The 16701-nt window shown below is 36.7% G+C and overlaps 1 protein-coding gene across 3 annotated transcripts in view; it reads right to left on the bottom strand.

Moving 5' to 3' along the window:
* SHPRH (SNF2 histone linker PHD RING helicase) overlaps positions 1-16372 on the bottom strand; it is an 88473-nt gene extending 72101 nt beyond the window's left edge. For 2 of the 3 annotated variants that reach the window (XM_039230900.1, XM_039230901.1), the window contains exons 1-6: positions 16226-16372; positions 8924-9594; positions 6299-6428; positions 3926-4144; positions 1311-1389; positions 493-643 (exon numbers count right to left, since the gene is read on the bottom strand). In XM_039230900.1, the coding sequence (XP_039086831.1) occupies positions 493-643; positions 1311-1389; positions 3926-4144; positions 6299-6428; positions 8924-9594; positions 16226-16316 (1341 nt within the window). In that variant the 5' untranslated portion in view covers positions 16317-16372. Of the gene's footprint in view, positions 1-492; positions 644-1310; positions 1390-3925; positions 4145-6298; positions 6429-8923; positions 9595-16017; positions 16099-16225 lie in introns of those variants that run through there. The other variant, XM_039230902.1, reaches the window with a different exon arrangement.
* Between the last annotated feature and the right edge of the window lie 329 nt (positions 16373-16701).

Below are 16701 nucleotides of genomic sequence, written 5' to 3'. Positions count from 1 at the left end.
CGTATTTCTAAACACAATTATATATTTTAGAACAAGGACTTTGAGTTTGATTCATTTAGCAATCTAATTACAAAACTACTTACTCTTTAACAAAGTTTTAAGTATTAGATTCTATGACTTACATATCTGAGATCTGTACAATTAAAAAACATTACTCTGAAAAACATTTAGTGGTAACATGGAGGTTTGTAGCAGTGACAAAACATCTGAGGGAGTAACAGTACTTTCCTATGAGTTTCTCTGCCAACTAGAAGGAATCGCGGTGACAGCATATACCCCTTCCTAGTTGGGCAACATCATTTACAAAAACCCTGCCAGGTCACAAACATCTTATTTTCTGTGCCCACTTGAAGTTACCTAATAACTACTACAAATCATTAGCCTCAGAGGAGACTTAAAGTGTTGGCTTAAGTGCCAAGCAAATGTTCAACATATGATGCTTTTTGAGAACATATGTCCCCTGCTTTCTCAGCCCTATGGTACTCCTCCTACCTCAGGAAGAGTGAGAGCATCTTGTTTGACATCTTGTCGAGTATGTGTCAGAATGAGAGCCAAAACCTCCACTGTCTTTCCGAGACCCATCTCATCTGCTAAGATTCCGCCAAGCAACTGTGGCCCAGCATTTGGGTAATCACGGATCATGCTGAAGGAAAAAACAAGAAAAACATATCACAGGATTGCAAGTAAAAATTACACTATTCCTAAAGAAAACTGTTTTAAAAGTCAACGTTTTCTTAATTTACATTTTAGTGTGAAACAATTTGAAACGCTAGGTTATTGAATAAAGAACTGTGATAATCAAAAAACTGCCTGAGCGGACAACTGAGTCTGCAGAAACTGGAGTGGTACAGGTAAATAACATCATTTTTTGTCTCTTCTTTAAGTAAAAGGAGGCATGTCTGCCTTCTTTCTGTGTCTGTGAATAAAAAAATAAGCACAATAACTACTGATTCACCTATGATGTTACTATGTTTAATGATTCCTATAACTTTTATAATAGAAATTACCAAATTTAATGAAAATGAGAAATGGTCCACTTACGATGACATTTTTACTTAAAATTATAATCTCTTTAAATATGAATAACTAAGCATCTTAAGTCTATTATTTTGCATTCATTTATAGAAAAATGACAAGTAGTATTAATTTCATGTTTGTCTTACATATAAAGGTGGTAAAAATATAAAGTCTAATTAGACTTCAACTTAGTATTTCTTCTTGAGGTACTACCAAGGCTAAAGACATATGCTCCCAATCTCACACAGGTTTTTATAAAACTTTTAATATCTAGCACATAAAGTTTGCCTTACCAGCCTGTATATGGATTGTAGTAGAGTTTCAAGCCCTCAGGTGTAACAATCTCTCGCCATAAGAAATGCAGGGCATTTTCTAAAGAAAAATATAACCATAAGAACAAGTTTTGTTTGTTTTCCTTTCTGTCAGAAAATCACATTAAAATAAAAATGTTATTAGTCAAGAGACTCTCAGAAGCCACATACACATCAAAAAAGCCTAGGATCTCATTCTTTTCTTTCAATATTATTCTTATAATTATTCTTCCTTTGCTTTGGGCACCAACATTTTCCACATAAGTAACTTATGATCGAAAAACAAAGGATAGTAAATCATAGAGGATTAGCAGGAAAAGAAAACGAATACAGGAAAACAACTCCTACCCAGTGAAGGAAAATAGCTTATCCTTTATAAATCCTTCAAAAAGTTGCCTAAAGTCTTTAAATAACTCAACAGACATATGCTCATGGGCTAATAGATTAACCCAAATCAGACCTAACCTTTTACAGGGGTCTTGGAGCAGAAGGAAAATCTTATTTAACTGAAGAAAAATGTCTTAATACTTAAACTTAATACCTAAAACACTGAAGTACTGAGTGTATTTCAACCAGAATCTTCCACCATCCTTTCCCTTAACATTTTAAGTTGTTTAAACCAACTGCCAAATTAGGAAGTATGTCTGAATCTACCAGTGAAACAGCAAGTAATTTTGTTGCCTGCTTTAGAGATTAATAGGTGAAGTAGGAATATAGATACATAGGGTTTATAAAATGAAAAAATTAAAAGACTAAACAGCTTCAATTTATGGGAACCACAGGGAACAAAACTTATAAATGACACATGGGACTTAATCAACAAAATCCGTTCTGTAGTTAAAAAAGAATGAACTACTGCTATATGCAGCATGAATGAATCTCAAAAACATCATATTCAAAGAGGCCAACTTCTCCCCGGCCTCGAGTGCCCACATCTTGCTATTCTATTTACTGTTTCAAAAACAGGCAAAACTAATTGATGGTGATGGTAGTTGCTTAGTTGCCTCCTGAAGGGGTTGAAGTAGGAGAACTGACTGGGCCATGAGGGAACTTTCTGGGGTGATGGAAATATATCATATTAGCACCGTATCATAGATATAAAAGAAACAAGTAAAATCAGTTTTAACAATTTTATTTAGCCTAATATAACCAAAATCTTATCATTTTAATATGTCATCAATATAAAAATTATGAATGAGATATCTGGGCATCTTTTTTGTACTATTTGAAATCTGGTATATATTTTAAACTTATAACACATAATCTGGACAGCCATTTCAAGCCTCAAGAGGCATGTGTGGCTAGTACTTTCTGAGAAAATCCAGTTCTATGTCTTAATTGGGTTACTGGTAACACAGATACATAGATTTGTCCTAATATATCTTACTGTGTCCTTAAGAGCTGTGCATTTTACCCTAAATAACTTATACCTTAATAAAACTACTTAAAGAAAAGTTACTTAAAAAAAATTTTTGGAGAAAAAATAATCCAGTCTGTGGGAAACTACAGAGCTAACAACTTCCTCAACGAATAAATTATAAGAAAAAATACAGAAGGTGAAGAGATAAAATCTATGAATTAAAGAAATTTAAGTGACTACAACTAATTCCAATGTATGAATGTTATTTGGTTTCAAATTTGAATAAACTGTAAGACAGAAAGAGAAACAGAGAAAGAGAGAGAGAGGGGAGAAGAAAAGAAGTGAGAAAGGAGAGAGATTTGGCAGTATTAAAGAATTACTGGCTTTAAAAAATCCATCGTAACATACATATTTTATATCTGTTTAAAGGAACACTTTCTTTTATTAAAATAAACTGTAATGTTACCAGATTAAATGATATGACATGTGAAATTAATTGCTTTAATACAATTTAGAGTCTGGGATGAGGGGGAGTAGGATGAAATAATGTTGGCTATTTTTATTTTCCAAAATTAAAAAATGAATTTTGCTGGATAAAAAAGTATAAACTGGAATCTATGGGAGAAACAAGTATGAGCTACACCTCATTAAAATAAATCTATACAGAATGGAAGAGAAATAGTCAATACTTCACTTCTTAGAATCATGAAAAAATCTCCTTCTGCCCATCCCTTTAGAGATCGTGATAAAAAGGCATAAATAACTCCCATAAATTTGTTTTTACAAAAACACTTAACAGATAACATTTTATTATTTACTCTGTGGAGTTATGAAAATAAATGCAAACCTAGGAGAATCAGTCACACACCAGTCTCCCACTTTTGTAAATTTGCTTTCTGTTGCTAATATTCATCATTAAATTGTGAAGCCTCTTGCAGATATCAGCAAGATTCTCATTTGATCAGGTTCCAAGAGCAATTCTTAGTTAGAAAGGCATGTAAAAAATTTATTGGCTTTTAAAAATTCCAATCAAGGCAGTCTTTATTCTGGCAGGAAAAATCAATTTAAACACTTATCGTTGAGGGAACTTACAAATGACTTTCTCTGGCTTTCAATTTCAAAGAACTTCTTAAACTACGATTTTGTTCATAGGAAAACTCACTCCATCATAATTAATTCCTAATTATCTTGCCTGTAATCCCTCAGATCAACTTGTCTTTAAGCATCTTATACTTGCCACTAGCAGGAGCGCTTCTGAAATGCTCTTGTTGCAGCATCCAATTGACAGCCTCTCTTTGGTATGGTCTCAACACAGGAATCAATGCAGGATGCTGGACATCCACTTGGATGGACCGTGTCTCCTGTTGATGTGTTTGCTTCACAAACTGGTAGAGTTCATCGATGTCCTGTCCCTCTGGCTCACTCTCTGAATCTTCTTCATCCTCTTCCAACACATCTGTACATCCAACAATAAATGTACTCAAAACAACCCAATCTACTTTATATAACTGACAAACAATTCTTATTCTAAGAGCATACTATGCATTTTTCAAACTCTGGGGCCTTGCTCAGTGTGTTTTGGGACTAGAAGGCCCTATCCTTAATTCTTCGCTGATGGAAAATCTACCCTATCCTTTAAGATAGTTCAACTTTTTCCATGGCATTTTCTTTTGTTTTCCCTGGTTAGAATTAATGTGTTCCCCTGTGTACTTGTAACACCCTTCTATTTGGATATAGTGATACACTGCAATCTGTCTGGTAGTACAATCATTTATGTGTATTCTTTCCTTGTGAGCTCAACTGTAATGCGAAGGCCGTCTTCTGTATTTACAGCTCCTCAGAGAAGCCGGCACATGCTTTGCTCAGTGCAGATATTTAATAAACATCTGCATATGAGTTATCTTTTGCAGTTTATAAAAGGATAATTTATTTCACTTTTACATCTTAACATAAAAAACTCCACATGCAGACATAATTTTTCTATGTCTAGTAAGACAAGGGTTCCCATTTTATTTCTATGTCAAAAAAGGATAGACATTTGGTAGCAGCAGGAGCCAACTAGGGAAGAAGTGCTTAAGCCATTAATACAAATCTATAAAAATACCAGATTCACTTGTTGGGCAAAACTGCCCTGTGAAAGACTTTTGTGACTATTAACACATGAAAAAAACCCTCAAAATCATGAATAATGTACAAACCCACTTTAGCTAATGATTTATTTCTGAACTGTTCCAGAATATGCCCTAGAATGAAGACTATGCCACAAAATACATAATTTACTTTTTTCAATAAAAATATGCCATGTGAGATTTTCAAAATTTTATAATGAATGTCCAGTTATAAGTGTGGTAATTTAAAGCTCTATTGTTGTGTAATCTAGTATTGACAACTAAATTGGAAGTTTTCCTTGGAAATCCTTTAATACTTTCCTTTGAGAAGTTCAACTTGTATTATGTTTAAAAGGCAGAATAATTGTCACCATAACCTTAGAAATTCTAAATGTACTTAAAAGCATCCCTTCCAATCATGAAACCAGAGATTGTTCTCCTTTTAAAGTCTTCAACATGCAAAATGATTTACTTTTATTAGTAATTTTTTTTTAATTACATAGGGTTCACACCCAGCACAGGGCTTGAACTCAAGACCCTGAGATCAAGAGTTGCATGCTCTATCGACTGAGCCAGCCAGGCACCCCTACTCTTATTAGTATTCTGAAGCTTTGCAAAGAATGTACTGCAGAAACAACTCAACAGTCAAGCTTAGAAAGTGACTTCCCAAACATTCCAGTATGAAAATGTTCTACAATTTGCACCTGAAATAATGCTGACCCACCATGAGCAGGGCTTGGAGAATTTGAGCCGTTTTTCCAGTAGTGCTGATGGGCTGCACCAAGCCATCCACACTCTCCCCTTGGGAACCAATGGCAGACAACTCTGAAGCTGCAGTCCTGACCAAGGATGCAACATCTTGGCAAGAAACAGTAGCAAAGATAACTGGTCTTTATGGGAAGCAGGCTCTTGAGATTATTTGTCAGACTGCAAAGGAGAGGTGGAATAAGGCCAGCCAAGAATCTCTGGCCATAACAAAATAAAAGCACAAGAATAATGCAAAAATTCCAATCAGCTCAGATCTTTTTAGACTCTGACTATTGACTCTGCAAACATTTCTTGAGTACTTACTCTAGGCTAAGCACAGTATTTAGCAAATAAAGACACAAATTAGTGGGGGCATTTCAGATATGTATAATTTTGTCACACATTGATTTTAGAGGCTGCTTAATTTTATTATGGTTTTATCATTTTTTTGGTTTTTATGTTTAGGATTTGGGAAAAACCCACAACTCTTCAAGTAATAATCAATTTTTTAAAGTTTATTTATTTATTTTGAGAGAGAGAGAGAGACAGAGCACGCATGTGCACATGCACAAGTGTGGGAGGGGTAGAAAGAGGGAGAGAAAAACCCAAGCAGGCTCTGCATTGTTAGCACAGAGCCTGATGGTGGGGCCTGATCTTGCAAACCATGAGATCATGACCTGAGCCAAAATCTAGAGTTGGACGCTCAACTGACTGAGCCCCCAGGTGTCCTAAGTAATACCAATTTTTAAGTTTACCTGGAATAATAAAATTGTACAACTTTTCCATCACTCTTTTCATAAGTTGATTAAACTTCTTCATTCTTGAATTTGCATCACTCAAAAAGTCTAGTTTTGCTAGGCCACCTTCCAAAAGATAAATTCCAACCTACAAAGGATTAATCAACATAAAAATAGTATTAATTATACCATTACATTCTTTATGAGGACATTAAAAAAAGTTTTTTATACTGTTTTTTAAAAGTATTCACAATACATTCCCCACAAGCATTAAATATATACCTACCAAACCTCCCTTACAGAGTTTTACTTTCAACAACAAATTCATTTTACAAATGCAGTGTCTACTATGTGTAATGCACCATTCAAGTTGCTAGAAAAAAAATACTTCCCAAACTGGAACTGAACCTGGGAGAATGTGATGAGAACACCAATTCCATCTATCAAGTCAATAATTTCCAAATTTGATGAGTATCAAAATAATCAATGAAATTGGCTAAAGATGCAGATTTCCCCCATAAGATTCTGATGCATATGCCAGGATTCTTAAGCACAGTTAGGTTTGGGAATTGCTATGACTAGATCAAATACTAAAATGTATAGAAAAACAGGTCTTGATTGATATAATATATATATCTTGATTCTGGCAAAACAATGCAGTATGAAGTTCTGCAGTCAAAAGACTTGAAGTTGAATACTAGCACTGGTATTTAGGAGCTAAAAAAACAGGCAAAGTAATCGATTTATTTTGATTCAAGCTCTGTCATTTGCAAAATGGAGAGAAGCTTATTCTGAGATAGCCTAGATAATACAATTTTGAAAGTTTCTAATGGTATGTTCTCACTAAATGCATTTTCTTTCTTTTCCCTACATTATCCTGGACCTGATTCCATAATCATGGAGAGTCTCATATTCTACTAAAGAACAAGAATGCAAGTCAGCATTATATGGGAATAAGAAACAAGAATATACTTTTGTATGTATTTGTACTCTGCCTTGTATCCACCTAGGGTTAGCTTACTATGGCAGCAATAAATGTTTAAATATTTATGCAAATTGGGATAAGAAGACAGAAGAGATCAAGTCTATGGGGAATTTAGACAGAACACAGATATATAAGCCACGAATTCTTACATACTTGCTATCACCAAGCCACAATTTTGGCATTCATGATCAACAAGGAGACGGAATACGTGGCTGCAAAGTTTCATTGCCCAGGGAAGAATTAATTACAATCTAGCACTTCTAAATTTTCCCCTTTCCTTCTATCAATTCTGTAACTCTAGATAAGGGTACCAATGCAATCGTTTTTTAATGTGAGAAAGACACAAAGGATAGTTTTCAATTGAACAAAGGTGAATTTAACATTTAACGTTTTTAATCTTTTTTTTAATGTTCATTTATTTTTGAGAGAGAGAGAGTGAACATGCAAGCGGGGGAGGATCAGAAAGAGAGGGAAATGCAGAATCCAAAGCAGGCTCTAGGTTCTGAGCTGTCAGCACAGAGCCTTACAGAGGGCTTGAACATGTGAACCATGAGATCAAGATTGGAGCCTTGAAGTTGGACACTTCACTGACTGAGCCACCCAGGTGCTCCTGAATTTAACATTTTAGAATTTCTTATCCTTTGAAGTTTTGGCATGAAGGCATATTAACCTGCTTTATAGTTTATAAAGTACATCTACTTATATTATCTCACCTGTCAACACAATTATATGAGGTAAAAAGAATGATTATTATTTACATTTTATACAGAAAGATGCTGAAATTAAATGATTCACATAAAGTTACCTGGCTAGTAAATAAGAGCCTGAAATGAATTACAAATTTACTCATTCATTTGCTGAAAATCTGTTTAGCCTCAGGCATTTTACTAGGCTGTGAAGATAAATGATTTCATAGTCTACTGAAGGAAGAAAATCTAAAACATAAGTACACTACAAGTAGCCACGGAAAAAATAAACATCTGTACAGTGTTATGAGGGAAGGGCATGTAACACCATCCATGAAGTTTAAGAAAAGATCTCCCTTGAGAAGTAAACTCAGCTGAATCTTAAAGAATGCCCAGGAATTATTAGGGAAAAGGAAGGGAACAACCCAGACTGAGGGAACTGTGAAAGCAAAAGCAAAGATGCAGAAATAGAGCCAGAAAATGTGCAGGACAGAAATCAGTTTGGAATTTATGGGACAAAATAAAAAGCAGAATGATAAAGGATGAGGCTGGAGAAGCAGACAAGAGTCTATCAAAGAAGGGAGTTATACACCAGATTATACTTAATTCTGTAGGCGGTGAAGAGCAGAATTCCATTTCATTTATATTATACCATTCCAGAGACAAAGCAGATGAAGCTGAAAAGGCCAGCAGGGCAATAAGGAGCCTGAAGGAAGAGGAAGAGATGATGAGGACCAAAGAAGACACAGGGAATAGAGCTGGAAGGGAGGAACTGGCATATCTTGAAAGAGGACAGCTTGGAAATGATCAGTTGTAAGTATCTATTTCTTATGGTTACTGAAAGCCCAAAATAAAATACACCCGGAAACTTTATGATGAAAGGTTTATTGCTGGAAGGTTTATCTACGTTAACTTCAAAATAGGACTGCCCAATGCAGAAGAACCTTAAAACACACCACGAAAACTGAGTACCTTGATAATGTGATTCCCTTCTGGTTTTTGGTAAAGTTTTATTCTTCTCTTCTTTTGTAGCCACCCCAAATCTTCGAGCATTTCACCACTGAAAGATGATTCCACTCGAATACCCTTATCACAAATATCGATTGGCTCACTGAGTCCTTTTTCTTGTTTCTCTACATCTTCATTTTCTGAATTAACATAAATCAGGAACTGACTGCTTGACTCTGAACTCATCAGTGTAAAACTCCTTTCTGAAAAATGTTCAGTTAAACTCTGTTTGGGAAGAAGCTGAAGAGTTAATTCTCCTAGAAATGCCTTCCAAGAATTATCAAAATGAGAGGGAGAAATCACAATATTCAGCTTTATAGACAAAGGAGAAAAAATGCCACCAGTCTCTTCTTTATCAACTGATTTTGAGGTGCTCACCGCCTCTGAACACCTCTTTTTATCTCTGTGAGCCACTCCTTCCTGTAGATCATCATCTAGGATGATGCAGTGAGCAGAAGAGAAATCTGAACCTGAGCCGGGGTGCTCGTCATCAGTTAGGGTGAGAGGTTCATTCCTTCTGTCTTCATGCATATTCCAATGAAGCTGCTGTTGCTTTTCTTCATCAACTTTCACTGGAAGAGCACGTTTCCGTCGGCTGCTCATTTTCAAGTTTTCTTGGTTGGTAAATGTGAACTCTAGAAGACAAGGGCAACAGGTAAGCATTCCAAGAGAGGATTCTAGTATTAAAGTGCTCCCAGATTAAGAATTCACCATGGACTAGTAAGCCCACATACATAATATGAAATCTTTGGAGAGATACATAAAGCAATAGGTAAGTTTTTTTTTAAATAAGTCAAATACAGGTAAGGACCACACTGGCCATAATTTCATGTATAATAGAAAGTCTAATGGTCATAATAGTCTTTTAATGGATACATTTAATAAAGTTAACATGTTGTATAAAATACAATGAATTCTAAAAACACATTTAATGAGCAGCATGACAGTAAGGTAAATCTCTCAACTATACTGGAAACACATATTTGAAGAGTTTTAGTAACATTTGAACACATAATCATCACAACAAAAGTTCAATCTTGTTTTATAATTCAAAGGAGTTTACAGAATTTGTAAAATTTCCAAAAAGAATATTTTCTCTTTCAAAAGAGGAAGATGAAATACAGAATGTATTTCTTTTTGGGGATTACCAGATAAAAAGATAACAGGAATAGTTGGGAAAGAATAAGGTGGTGATGGCAACCAGGGGAAATGGAGCAGAGACAATAAAAGAAAGAGAAGGAAAAAATGTAGGAAAAAAAGAAAAAGAAAGCTTTGTCACCTTAGAAGAAGAACTGATCTGATAGCAGCCTGTATTTTGTAGGCCCAAACTAAACTTTTCCCAAAAAAAAAAAAATAGCCAATTCCTATATGAAACACAAAACAACTCACAGAGATTAAATCATAAAGTTGTAATGATGGTTGATGCCACCTGTTCCAACAATGTAGTTGGAAAAAGAAAAAGGATGTACAAACAATTAAAATTTAACTTCAGGACAGTTTAAGATATATTCTCAATTTGGAATGTTTCTGGACTGGAAGACTTAAGATGTAGAAATGTCAATTCCTAGATACTGATCTACAAAGTAATCCCATTCAAAATTCCAGTAAGCTGCTGCTGCTTTTTTTTTTTTTTGCAGAAACTGACAAGTGATTCTAAAGTGTATATTAAAATGCCCAGATCTAGAAGAATCAAAATAATTTTGAAAAAGAGTAAAGTTGAAAGAGTTACACTGACTCCAAGACTTACACTGATGGTAATCAAAACAGTGTGGTAATGGTATACAAACACAGTAGTCAAAACAATATGGTAATGGTATATGATAGACATATAGATCAGTGTAAGAAAATAAAGTGTTCTGGAGCAGACCCAAACACATATGGTTAATTGATTTTGAGAAAGAAACTCAAAGGCAGTCAATGGGCAAAAAATGTCCTTTTCAATAAACAGCCATATGCAAAAAAATGAACCTTTACCTTTACTTCATATCACATGTAAAAATTAACTTGAAATAGACCATCAACTGAAATACAAAAGCTAAAACTAGAGAACTTCTAGAAGAAAACCAGAGAAAATCTAAGTGACATTAGATCAGGCAAAAAAAATTAAATAGGTTACAAAAGGCAGTGAATATAAAAAATTGGTAAAGTAAGCTTCAACAAAATTACATACTTTGGCACTTCAAAAGACACTTATAAAAATGAGAGGGGAGCCAGACAGGACATAGCATTTGTGAAACAACTATCTGATGAAGGATTTGTATGTGGAATAGAAAAAGAACTTTTACAAATCAGCAATAAGACAACCATATGAAAAAATGAAAAATTTTGAACACATACTTCACCAAAGATGATCTACAAGTGGCAAATAAGCACATGAAAATATCTTTACCATGGTCAGTCATTAAAGACAATGCAAATTCAACCTATAAACCACAATAGGAAACTATGTATCCACTAGAATGGTTAAAATTTAAAAGACAGGCTGTAGAGCAGCCAGAACTGAACTCTCAAACATTCTAACAGGAAATGTTTGTTAATTTCTTATAAAATTAAATACAAACTGTTCTGCACTGCCTAGTAATCCTACCCCTTGCTATTTACCAAAGAGAAATAAAAACATAGATTCACAAGAGATTTAAATTTGAATGTTAATATCAGTTTTAATAAAAGCCAAATATTGGAAACAACCCAATTGTCCATTACTCAGTAAATGGATAAACCGGTGTACTACTACTCTGTGATAAACTACTGATAAAACATAGATGAATTTTTAAAGCATTATGCTAGGCAAAGGAAGTCGGATGTGTAAGATCATACACTGTATGATTCTATTTACATGAAATTCTAGAAAAGGCAAGCACCTACTGATAGAAAGCAGGTTAGTGGTTAGTATCGGCAAGGAAGTGCCTCAGCTCTCTGGTCCCCATCCTGCCACATTAAAGTTGGATTATTGTAATATATAATTTATAGTTCTAAGGGCAATGATAATAGTAGCTACCACTCACTGAATATATGCCAAATTTCTGTTAACTGTACTATTGCACTTACATTATTTTTTAAAGTTTATTTTATTTATTTTGAGAGAGAGAGAGAGAGAGAGAGATTGAGAAAAGAGAATCCCAAGTAGGCTCTGCATAACCAGTGCAGAGCCCGATGCAGGCCTCAAACCCAGGAAGAACCATGAGACCATGAACTGATCCAAAACCAAGAGTCAGAGGTTTAATTAATTAAGCTACCCAGGGACCCCTTAATAAAGCTGATGTTAAACGCACAAAATGTAAATACAGGAAAGATTTAAAATTATAAGAGATTATTAAGAATAGCTTTATTCTAACAAACTTGAAAAAACTAGATAAAATGAGCAATTTATTAACAAAATACAAATGAATAAAATTTATTTTCTTAGTAGCCATGCCACATGTGGCTTTTTAACTTTAAATACAATTAAGTAATACCATAACCTCAGCTCCTCAGTCTCACTAACCATACTTTAAATGCTCAATAGCCACATGTGACTAGTGGCTACTACACTGGACAGGGCAAATATAAAAAACATTCACAAAACTGCAAAAAGCTATCAAGCATATGATCTAAGTCAATCATGAGAATTCCATTTCCTTAGGTAGTGACTGCTTAATGAATGTGCAGGTAATAGACTAAAAACCAATCTCTTACTATGGTTAACTATAAGCATCTTATCTCCTCTATTATCTTGGAGGAACAATACAGGAAGCCCCTAATAACCTATGTGTTTATCTGTGCCCAATTCTCATCAGAACACAGGCTAGAACACTCGAACTTGGTCATTTGGAACCTTGAAAAGTTCAGCTAATCAGCTTATTAGTTAACTATGACCACACACATGTGGTATAACACACCACCTCAAAGCTCAGTGTTTTGAGAGGGCAATCATTTATTCTCATAGATTTGCAGGTTAGGTGACGGCTGGCTGACCGAGGCTAGGTTTCTGGAGGAGCAGGTCAACTCTGCCCAAAACCTCCTAGGACCAGCAAAACAACCCACAAATGTACGTAAGGCCATGGCTGAGGTCTAACGGTGTGAATCCAAACATACAAGTACTCTTCAAAGTGTGGTCACAGCAAAAGAACAAGGTTCCACGAGCTAAAGCAAGTCACACAAATGGACCCAAAGTCAAGAGGTGGGGAATGTACCAAACTTCTTCACTGGGTGGAACTATTCACAGCAAGGGGTGCGGCTGTGAGGTAGGGGGTTACACAATCTATTACACCAACCATAATATTAATAACACGGTAATTATGGAATTGTTAACACGGAAAGCCCCAAAACAAATGGCTATAGAGTCTTACATCTGCAAAACAATGTGGAGAAAAGAGTCTAATTCTAGCTTTGGCACTGAGTGACTGTGTGACAGAGGAACAGTTATCTACCCTAACCTCTCTGTGCCAGGTTTCTCATTTCTAAAATGGGAATGATAGGGCTGTGCTTAGAAATAATATTGGGGGGCCTGGAAGGCTCAGTTGGTTAAGAGTCCGACTCTTGATTTTGGCTCAGGTCATCATCTCGTGATTTGTGAATTTGAGCCCTATGTTAGGCTCTGAACTGGCAGTGCGAAGCCTGCTTGAATTCTCTCTCTCTCTCTAAATAAATAAATAAATGTAAAAAAAATGTAAATGCAATAGTATAGTTAACAGAAATCTGGCATATATTCAGTGAAGTGATAGCTGTTATTATCATCACCCTCAGAACTACAAATCATGTATTACAAGAATCCAACTTTAATGTGGCAGAGACCATCAATCTGTCTGTCTCAAACTTCACTACATGTTAGAATCATCTGGGAAAACTTTAAGAAAATCCTGATGCTAATGTACATCCCAGCCCATTAAACCAGAACTGAGCATACATTCATGATTTAAACAAACAAACAAACAAACAAAATCTTGTTTTGGTTGACTCTTTTCTAAGGGATTTCTATCTAGGGATTATTTCTTGAACCAAAGAAGATATTGTTTGATGAAAACTACTTACAATCATGTCAGCTGGAAGCTAAGGAGTCAAGTACTGGTAAAATTCTATAAATCTCTAATCATATTCCAAATCCTTCTGGTTTTCTTCATACCACATGCATCCCATTTTTGGTCATTCTATTTCTTACCCCTCCCCCTTAAATATCTGTGTTTGGGTAAAACATAATTATATGCAGTTTTTAAATATGGACCACGCTTTATTTAATTGTCCTACATTTAAATGTAAAAAGCCTGTTGCTCAAAATGCCCTTTTACACTTTTCTGCCTGTTGCTGTCCCAATCTTCCCCAGAAAACCTTCCATACTGGGCATGCTGAGTTAACGACCTCCCCTCCTTGATCCCAACTGCTACCGTGCTCTAACTTGAAGGACTTGAAGCTGGGCAGAAACAGTATCCTATTCACCACTGCACCCCCAATGGGGTCAGTGCCAGAATGGAAAGGACATACCAAATAAGGTGAAACAAGTTATCTCGAACTCCCCAAATACCGAATAGCCTCCCTCTTTTTTAAGTGCCATGTTTCTTTTTGGACAAGAGTCTCTTAACCACGTTCTAGAAGATTATAAGTGACGTGAAACTATTCTTTACTCTTTCTGGCCCTGAATGAGACAGAGAAAACTGACTAACCTGTATCTTCAACAGAAAACAAAGACAGCTGTTAGAAAAATAAGCATAAAATGTTAGGTTACTAAGACATTATAACAAATGATTACCAATTAAACTTAAATTCAGATTTTTTTCCCCTCCAAATTATTATCTCTTCATGAAAAGACACCTACAAATCCTAATTATAACAAATCCACTGTAGACCTGGATTTAGGCTATGAGAAGCAAAAAGTATACATCTGTCACCCTGCTGCCCAAGGTGAGCCTTGTGTAAGCAAAGCCCAATCATTACTGATTAGTGAAAAGCTCTTAATGATCTAGCATTACCACAATCTTTCTGGAGTAGTCACTCCAGCAAGATGAGAGTGTTTTAATCTACTGAACCCCCAAATATATGTCAGTCACATAAACTTGAAAAATGACCCTGTAAGAAGCTTTTTCACCAGCACATCCTGTCCCTCCAAATCTTTGTAGGCTGAACTCGTAATAAAAGATTTGTTTTAATAATCCTACAAGTGCAGTTCTTTTAGGCTTGGCCAAAAAGAGGACATATTGTACAATAGCATCTTTCAAAAGTAAACTATTTTATTCTCAACTGTTAGCTTATTGGCTAACTCGACCTGGGAAGCTCTAGGAAGAGCAGATTATCCAGTACAGGCTCATTTAGCTCACTAATGCTCGATAGTGCTCAGCTTCCAGCATGGGTTCTGATCATAAACCAAAGACCCTTTGTGGTGACAGTTCAGATATTATGGATCATTTCTATTCCCGAGAGTGTCCTCATGTTTGCTATTACTCAAAGAAATAATTTTCAATACCTGTAATGACTTGAAAGTTATTGTATTTTATTCAATTAAAGCTTTAAGGTAATTTAAATACAAGTAAGAAAACATCAAACATCTAGGATTTCTACCTCCTGGCTAATACCCAGTCACTTAGAAAAAAGTCACGAGATGAATGGCCATTATTTTAATAAAAGTTTATAGCTGACAATGACAGTCAATCATCAGACAACAAATCTTTGTTCACAAACCTAGCAGCGACCACGGAGGCAAAATGTACAACGAACAAGGGTGGTTTTGGTGCGAATGTAATTAATCTGACTGCAAAGGTAACTGAGAACTTTCAGACTAACTTAGAAACCTCGCCTCCCGTTTACCACACTGCAACCCAGCGCACCTAGAAACTAGGCGGCTGCCCAGGTCCAGCCTCCAGGGGCGTTTCTGTTAGGAATGGCGATATCTACTCAGTTTTCCTCCCAAACTCAAAAGCGGTTCAAGGAGTCAGAGCTGGGCTGTCACCGCCAGATCGCTCCCAGCAGGCCCGACAAACCAGCTACCGCGAGGCCGAGGAGCGCGACAGTCCCTCGGGCGCTTGTTCTAAACACCGCTGACTGGCCTTAGCCCCGGGGGAGAAGCACAGCCTCCTTCCCCACGGCCCTACCTTCTCCCGGGGGAGCCGTGGCGGTCCAGAGGCCCCCAAGACTGGGATGGGAAAGGGTCGGGGAGACTCGCGGTGGCGCTCCCTCTCAGCCCTCTAGCTTCCTAGACTCTAGACAACCAAGTCTTCCTTCCCAGGGATCTCCGTCTGTTTGGAGAGGTCTTCCGTCCCCGACCTCTGACCCCTGACCCTCCATCACCCAAGCGCGTACCTAGGTTGGTTCTCCAAGCCTCTTGAGACTCTGCACCAAAGCTCGGGGCTCCACTTAAAGCCCCCAAAGGTCCCGAGCACGCATTCACCATTCACCGAACACCCGTATGAGACGGGCACGCGCGCTTTACGCTGGTTTGTGTTGGGGTTCCCGGGGGGCCCAGAAACCACAGCTCCCAGCTGCCGGGTGCGCGCTCGAGCGTAAGGTCAAGGTGAACGCGCACGTCGGAGCGCCCCGCCCCTTTTCTCCAGCAATAGCTTCATAAGTCTCTTCTGCGCAAGTCCACATGGTTAAAGTCTCGCAGAGTGTACAGTTGGAATCTCGCGATAGCTCTGCCCAACGACATTTGGAGTACAGAATTGGCTGGAACCTCTAAGGGGGAGGCGACGTTCTACGAAGATATTAGATGTGGGCGGAGCTCCTCGCTTAAGGGGCGGGACTCCGCTTGAAGCAAGAGATGGGAGTGATTTAGTAGA

The sequence above is a fragment of the Hyaena hyaena genome, unplaced genomic scaffold (assembly GCF_003009895.1).
Source record: "Hyaena hyaena isolate Hyena2069 unplaced genomic scaffold, ASM300989v1 scaffold_52, whole genome shotgun sequence".
Classification (NCBI taxonomy): Eukaryota; Metazoa; Chordata; class Mammalia; order Carnivora; family Hyaenidae; genus Hyaena; species Hyaena hyaena.
The sequence above is the reverse complement of the archived record's forward strand: the minus strand, read 5'-3'. Positions and strand labels throughout refer to the sequence as shown.